The sequence below is a fragment of the Poecilia mexicana genome, unplaced genomic scaffold, assembly GCF_051168715.1.
Source record: "Poecilia mexicana isolate PSO_F unplaced genomic scaffold, ASM5116871v1 scaffold_3, whole genome shotgun sequence".
In the NCBI taxonomy this organism is placed as follows: Eukaryota; Metazoa; Chordata; class Actinopteri; order Cyprinodontiformes; family Poeciliidae; genus Poecilia; species Poecilia mexicana.
In genome coordinates, this window is record NW_028263372.1 from 8,658,160 (window position 1) to 8,666,239 (window position 8,080).

At 38.1% G+C, this 8,080-nt stretch overlaps 1 protein-coding gene across 1 annotated transcript; it reads right to left on the reverse strand.

The window, feature by feature from the left end:
* Window positions 1–5,231: 5,231 nt before the first annotated feature.
* On the reverse strand, window positions 5,232–6,557 carry LOC148160167 (uncharacterized). The gene is made up of 2 exons (XM_088004609.1): window positions 5,858–6,557; window positions 5,232–5,268 (listed from the first exon to the last, which is right to left on the reverse strand). The coding sequence occupies exons 1-2, from the start codon at window positions 6,478–6,480 to the stop codon at window positions 5,232–5,234; spliced, it is 660 nt and encodes a 219-aa protein (XP_087860735.1). The 5' UTR covers window positions 6,481–6,557.
* Between the last annotated feature and the right edge of the window lie 1,523 nt (window positions 6,558–8,080).

An 8,080-nucleotide genomic window follows, 5' to 3' on the forward strand; every position in this document is an offset into this window, starting at 1 on the left:
GGCTTTATTGCTGTGATTGCTACAGTACACCAAATAAGGACTGACAATCAAGGACAATGACTATGCCTAATACTTTTTTCCAGCTGAGGTTAACAAAAGTGTACTCAATTTTTCTGTTTTATCTGTTACAGGATGAGTTGGATGACACAGCACAAGTATGGAACACACACCACATCAGGCCATCCAAAAACGTGCAAGTTCCCAGCGGTCGGCCCAATGTGTATGCTCTACCTGAACTGTACAGTACCACAGACTTCCTCACTCCTATTCAAGTTGAACATGTTCAACTGTGTAGAGATGCGTGCACCTTTCGGCAGACCATACCATGTGATTCAGCTGTAAATGACATTTGCAATGTTTTAATGGCAGAGTCTGGCCTGATGATGCCATCAGATCCATACGATTCTGTGAAAATGTACATGGTACTCAGATGCCATTAGAGCATTACTGTGAGTATTGATTGGAAAAAGCCTGCCATGTTAGGGTTCCACATCTTAAACTAAGTTGGTTGTTTATCAGACATTACCATGCATTCTAACTGTTAAACTTGAAAATTATCTGACAGTTGTTTTTATTTTTTGCCTTTGAATTTTCTTTGCTTCTTAATGATTAGTTTGAAAACCAATAACATGCTTTTGGGGTGGATGTCCTGACTTGTATCGTTTACTGTCATAACTAGACTGTTTCTTCTTTTGGTTTTCCACAAGGAAATCTATTTAGTATTGCAACTAGGGCTGAAACGATTCCTCGAATGATTCGAGTACCTCGATTACTAAAATTCCTCGAGGAAAATTTACCTGCCTCGAAGCTTCGTTAATTTATGTTTTATTATTTAGCGCACCGTGTTCCGGCCGGGACTTAATTTGCGTTGCGCGGAGCTCTCACTTCCGCCTCTGAGTTGTTGACAAAAGCTAAGTCTCAGCGGCATAAAGTCCAATCTTCAAGATTGGCCCGTGGGGATTTTATTGATTGATGATAATGCCCGACTTTTTATCGTTTTTGGGGAACCAATAAGCATCCTTAAAATGACTGGGGGAATGCCTGGAGTACGGCAGCATTTCTCCTCCGGGGCTGCTGGTTGAAAGCGAACGGCGGGAAGAGCGCTGAGGTGAGCGGATAGACTGAACAGGGCGGGCGGCTGAGTAGCTGATGCTTACCGTGTAAATGTAGCTTTACCGACGAACCGCACAATAAATTTCATATCCCGGTCTGAAGAAACGGGTGGCGGAGCGCATCGTACATGGCTGGTAGATGAGTTTCTGAGTGTGACCAGTGAAGGTGTCGTAAATATCCCGTATTGCTTCCCCCCGTGTTCGTCCCCCGGTCTAACGGTTCGTCAGTCCGCTGGTCTATTTCCTCCACCCCATCTTACGTTCGTTCATTCGCCCTCTCCTCCCACTCCAGGCACATTTCCCGTATTTTCAAACCCAAAGCGTGACAGGTTAGGTGGCAAGGTGAGTTTAATTAATCTATTAAACTCACTGAAGATGAATACATAAACTAAAAGCTGGATTGTAGACATTTTTTATGAGCATATTTGTGAGCCTGCCTCTTTGTTATTAAATTCAATATAATTTCAGATTTTTCTATAACTTTTCTTCTGGTTAACTTAGAAAGTGAGCTATTATTGTTACAGGTTAGTTTTCTAAACTACAAAAAAAGCAACTGTTAGGGATGCTCAAATATGAAAAATTGGACTGATATTGATATCTGATCGTAACACCGGTATTATGCCAGATTTACCAATATTTCATTTTATAATTTTTTTTATCCGATTACTCGATTAATCGTAAGAATAATCGATAGATTACTCGATTACTAAAATATTCGTTTACAACAGCCCTAATTGCAACATAAGACATCTTCTAATGCTGTAATTTTGCACTTATCTAATGTATTAAAATTGAAGCAGGAAACTAAATGTTCCTGTGACAAAATTTCTCTGTTGAAGTTCTGAAAGTCAACATGCACAACAGTTAAATTACATCTCCTAGCTGTGGAAAAATCAAATTACTAAAAAGTCCTGCAAATACAGTTCATAATTCAAATAAAGCACTGGAAGCAAATTGCATCATTGTTTTTGTGTAAACATTTATTGTGAACATTCACAGTAAATCAAAACATGTATCAAAAATAAAACTTTTGCAATACAAATATTACTTCATTTTAATAATAGCTTAAGAAAACATTTTGGGCCCCTCCACTAAAGCAAAAAACACACAAAGGTCACCAGAAAACCGCAGTTAGCGAATGTTACAAACCCTCCTAATTTTGTTGTGTTTTAAGTATTTTTCTTGTGTACTTCATACAACCATCTAAAATATAAGAATTTCAAAACCTACTTGGATAAAGACAAAAATACAGCAACTGTACTGCTCAAATATGAGCAGGAACCATTAGATAAAATTGTCAAAATTACAAGAAAACTGGGAATTGTTTGCACTTTAGTTTAAACACACCCTTTCACATTGAGGTAGAACATTTTAAAAGAAACATCTTTTTAACAAGTGTCATCTTATGTTGTCAACATTGTGCATACTAACAGAAAAGGATAAAGAAAAAGTATTTTTGATGAACTTGTCAAACTCTGAATTTATTTGTATTGCAAGCATTTTTCTGTAAACGCCTGGACTATTAAAACATCAAAATAAAATTTCATCTGAGTGTCAGAACTCAATTACAACAAATGTGAAAACCAACTACTGGTCTAATTGCAATAGGCGATTATTATAATTCTGCAAATGATACAAAATTGGAAACCGTTTACCCTTTAGTTTTTCATGCAAACAAACCTTTAGACATTGTACAGCTTTTAAGCCTTGAAAATGGAATATCACAGTTTAACAATTACAGCCTCATGAACATGGTTGATGATAATACAAAATAGAGTGCTTATTTTAGCAAAGATGTCAACTACCTTTTCAAGCTTAAATAATATCCATCAACATGAAATTGCTTGCCAAGATACTGTCAAACTCAGCTCTAAATTCCGGGTAGGAACTGTAAGTGTAAGGCACATCAATGATTGCTCCACATGTGTGTGCAACAGGTCTTCTCCCAAAACCTGTTTCAGCATTAAAGGTCACCTTAATTTCTTCTGTGCATAAAACTGACGAACCTTTGCAAAATCTCAAGAATTTTTCTAGTTTGCGCTGATCTGCATTCCTAATGTACCTTTGCAAGTAAGTAAATGTCTGTTCTTTTTGTGATAGGGTCAAAGCCTCTGTTTGCAGCATGTCAACTACTTTTTTGTTTGTTGGTTTTTTAGACTCGTATAAATGAAGGACATCAGCTGGATGAGACAGATTCAATGCAATGTCTTTAAAAATCTAATAAAAGCAATCGATGATGTACTTTGGTTCTTGCAATATGACTTTATGAGCCATGACTTTTATTGCTTGCTTGACATTTTCCTGACATGGAATTCTGTGAGCCCCCCATCTGTGAAAACAGATCCAACAAATTGTCCTCCTCATCCTCTTCCAGTACATCACTGAGGGCCTTCTCAATGATACTTCGCTCGCTCTTTGACAAATACTTAGAGAAGGAGGACATCAAAACTTCTTCTTCTACAGCTTGAAGTCCAAGTACAGAGGCAATTATGAATGCCTTTGACAACCTGACTGGAAATATGCCATGATCAATGAGTCCTTTTGCCCAAATTCGGCCTAGTGCATACCACCTCTCTTCAGAAAAGTCTGGTCTGAGTTTTGGCACCCTCTCCCTCTCCTGCTCCAAGAACAGCTCCCAGAAAGCTGTATTCACGTCCCTTGACACTCCACTGTTATCCACAGCCATTTCATTATTAAATTCCATTTTTAATTCCGATTCCATTATACTTTTGTCCATGAACAAATTAAGAAGGTCATCTATGACCATGGCACGCCGTATATGTGCATACCTTGGGTCTTTGGGATGTACTACACCTCCAGTAGCAGAGGGTAATGCATCATATTCTACTGAAGGGATCATGTGTACTACAGCCGTTTGTGGAGCCTGTAACATAACATTAATAACAGTACATTTTAGTTGTTACAAACAAATCATATACAGAAGCAAATAAAACCTCAACACAAAAACTTACTTCTGTAAAGTTTCCGGCTTCCATCTCAATATGACTGTCCATCATAGGAAGAGTAGAAGCAAGCTCACCATCACCATCTTCTGACCTTGACCCTATTTGAACTACTCCAGAATCCTCCATCTCATCCAGACCGTCAATGTTGTTGAAGTTGACTGTCACAGTTTCGGTTTCTGGGTTTTCCTTATCAACTGCATAGAAATACTCAGTTTCCTGGTTTGAGGGACCAGGTGTTGAATGTAATGCAGGATATAAAAGTTCCACATTGTCATCAATGACATACACTGGATTATGACCTTCAGTTCCATCTGTTAAGGCTTTGGGTTGTGGACTCATCGATGCTTCATCATCTGAGATAAGGTGGTGGCTTGAGTTTACTGACATATAGCCTTGCAAAGACTTCATTGAAGTTAATGGCTCAGCAGAAGGGGCAGAAGTCGAGTGTCGTGTATGTCTTCCAACATTGTGAGGCTATTTAAAAAGAAAAAAATACAAAACAACAATCTTTACATTTGCTAAAAGTAGTCATTTGGTGGTTTTTAGCCAGTTACTTTACAACTCAATCACAGCATTTCATCAATGAGCAAGTGAGACAATCGGGTAGCCAAACAATACAGTTAGGCAAGGGAGGAAGTTCCATTTCATCACTTAACCATAAACAGGGAAATTTGTTAAGAGCATGTTATAGGGTGCGTTCACACTGCAGCCTGAAGTGACTCAATTCCGATTTTTTGGCAATTCCGATTTTTTTGCCAGGGCCGTTCACACTGCCAGTAAATGCGACCTGTATGTGTTCTGCAGTGTGAACGGGCCAACGACCTGAAAGTGTCCCGCATGCGCAGTAGAGGGCGCCATAGCGTCAGCGTTCTGCCAACCGCCATAAAAAGAAGAAGAGCTCAGTGTTTGCGGAAGTAAACATGGAGGCTAACGGTGGAGCTTAGCTTACATATTTGAAGTTGTTGTCCGGCCGGAGCAGCATATTAACAACTTAATCCTCATTATAGTCCGTCATAGTTGTTGTTTTTCTTCCCACTTGCACGTATCAGGACGCTGAATAGTGAGATTTGTAGAGAAACAGTGACGTTTCAGTTCGGATGAATGCGACCTGGACGTTAGGTTGCATTTGAATCAGATACGTATCGGATACGGGTCACATTCTAAATAGAATCTGACCTGTGCTGTTCACACTGCCATGAAAAGATCAGATACAGGTCGCATTACATCAAAAAAAAAAATTGGAATTGAGTCACTTCAGGCTGCAGTGTGAACGCACCCTAAGTTGCAATGAAATTTTACATAAAATGTGATGTAAAACTTGTGTGTGGTGTTCAAGCTGCAGGGCCAAAAATGACAAGTAGCAATGCATATCAGATGTGTTATTCTCAGTAATCACCTTTGAGACCCATAAGTCAAACTAAGATTCAAATGTTTAGATAAGCATTTGGTTCAGAGTCACAGAACTCGTTTCTGGTACACCTTAATAAAAACTTAATGCTATGACTAAGAATAAGTTTTAATGTCCAACTCCACTTAAAAGTCCTCATAAATATTGATTTATTGCAGTGTTAGTACAAGTTATGTGTTATTTAAATAACTTAAGTTACTTCAAACTTTTGGGTGGGGGTTTTCCATGTCCTGGATGGCTGAGAACCTATAAATATGTAGAAGTTGATATTGTGTTTAGTTAACCAAACAATATTTTTGGTTTGTTTAAACAAAAACATTCTTATTTGGTTTAAATCCCAAACTAAAAATGTCATTTGAATTGACTGGCACCTTTTAACAGTTTTGTTTAAGCAGATATTACCTGCCTGTTCAAAGTCTTCTTGGTCCTCTGATGAATATGAGGAATGCTCCAAGTCCTTGGTGCACAGATAAAGCTGTAACATTTTAAATTTAAATTGTTCATACAGTTCTGTAAGAGTACTGTCCAGAAATACAGTTTGTCTTTTGAAGTCGCACATGCTAAGTGTAAAGTCCATAATGGATCCCTTTGATGATAATCCACAAGGAAAAAACAACTCTTTTGCAATGGTCATGACTTCTGACACAGTGGTGTTTTTCTCAAGTGCAAGATGTCTGGTTCCACCTCCAAATTTGGACCTAACTTGATGAATATCCCCGCTTTGAAAGTGCAGCCATCCCACTTCAACTCTGCGTTTGGATTTTACTGCATTATTGTTTTTAGGTCTTGCCATCAAGCCAGAATTTCTCACAGTTGTTTGCTGGGGTACTTCAACATGTCTTTTCCTTGTCATCCGTCTTGTCTCAATCGTTTGTCTAATTCTATTTAAAATGCCTTCCTTGTCGAAATTTGCTTCCCTCTGTCGACAAAATGACATAACAGCCAAGCGGTCACCATATGAAGGGACATATCTTGCAAATTCTTCATCTTTCATGACAGAAATGACGCTTCTGTCAATCTGCAATTAGATATGAACATTTAAAAACTACAATTAGTTTTGTACTCAATACAGTAAAACTTTTAAGTAAATACTGTGCAGTACTTTTTTTATGGTATCATATAAGATTGTGTTATGTTTTGCATCACGCTGTATTGCAGGGGTGGGCAATCCTGGTCCTCAAGGGCCATTGTCCTGCAGTTCTTAGATGTCTCCCTGGTCCAACACACTTCACTGAAATTGCTGAATCACCTAAGTGCAGTCAAGTTCTCTAGAGTCCTGCTAATGACTTAATTATTTGACTCAGGTGTGTTGAAGTAGAGTTGCATCTAAAAGTTTCAGGACATCGGCCCTCAATGCCTGGAGTTGCCCACCTCTGCTGTATAGTCATTTTACTTTGAGATTGAAGGAGTGGTCAGTGGGAAAGAATTTCCCTTTCGGGACAACAATATTAAAAGTTTACTTCCATTACAACACAATGAACTAACATACTTTTTGTACAAAAATGTATACACTTAGAATTAAACAAGGTCTAGTCTTACTATAAACTTTATAACTGCATGCGTCACCTTATCAGCTTTCATCCGATTTATGTCTTCTTCCATAACGTGCCTTGATCGAAGGAAGGCTTCAAGGTCCTCCTCCATGCCTAAAAACAATTTGGAGGATGTATAATAAGTGCATAAATACCTATGCACTTATTTGTGCATAGGTGCAAATTGTGAAACAAATTCACAATTTGTTTCAAATTGTGAATTTTGAAACAAAGCTTTCAAAATTCACAATGTACACAATTAAAACTACAAGACTTTAAACTCTTAAGTGTTTCAGTATTTCAATGTCACATTTCTGTGGGGCACCATAAATTATGTAAGCTGCAGCGTCCGCGTATAAGCAGTTAAGAGATAGAGAAAAAGACAGAATCTACAACAGAAAGAAAAAACTAAAAGATAAAATAAACTCACCAGAGCTGCCCAGTCATAATAGTAAAGCTGTGCCTCTCAATTCCAGTCCTCAGCGCCGCCCTGCTCTGCATGTTTTAGATGTGCCTCTATTCCAGAACAGCTGATCCAAATGATTGCATGACCATTAGGTACTGCAGAAGCCTGTTAATCACCTACAGATTCAATCCAGATGTGTGGGAGAAGAGAAACACCTAAAACATGCAGGGCAGGGGGGCGGACGACCGGAATTGAGAAACACCATAGTAAAGGGAAAAACAGGAAGTGGTCAAGGGGTCCTCAGACTTTCTGGTGCCCCAAATTCATGCCTGATTTTTTTCACATTCTGTTTATGTCTGACGGTGTTGACAAAAACTTTGAACACCATTTCAATTGAGTTGAAAATATATAAAAATGATTTTTAATTCAATGTATTGATACTTGTATAATTATTTATTTGGATTCTTAATTGTGATAATATATTATTCTAATATTCTTTTCATTGTTTTAGACTATTATAATGTACCGAGTTCTACTACAGAATTTCAATAGAATAAAGACAAAATATAATTTCTTCAAAGATTGTCCGAAAAGGTAGTGTGTAGGTTGACGTTAGTCTCCCTTGTGATTGGATGTCGAATCTCATATTTTCCAGG

Coding starts and splice junctions, on each gene's coding strand:
- LOC148160167 (XM_088004609.1), bottom strand. CDS start 6,480: ATGAAAGATGAAGAATTTGCAAGATATGTCCCTTCATATGGTGACCGC. Junction 5,269..5,857: donor TTAAACAAAACTGTTAAAAG/GTGCCAGTCAAT, acceptor TTTTCATGGCAG/TGTGAACAGCACAGGTCAGA.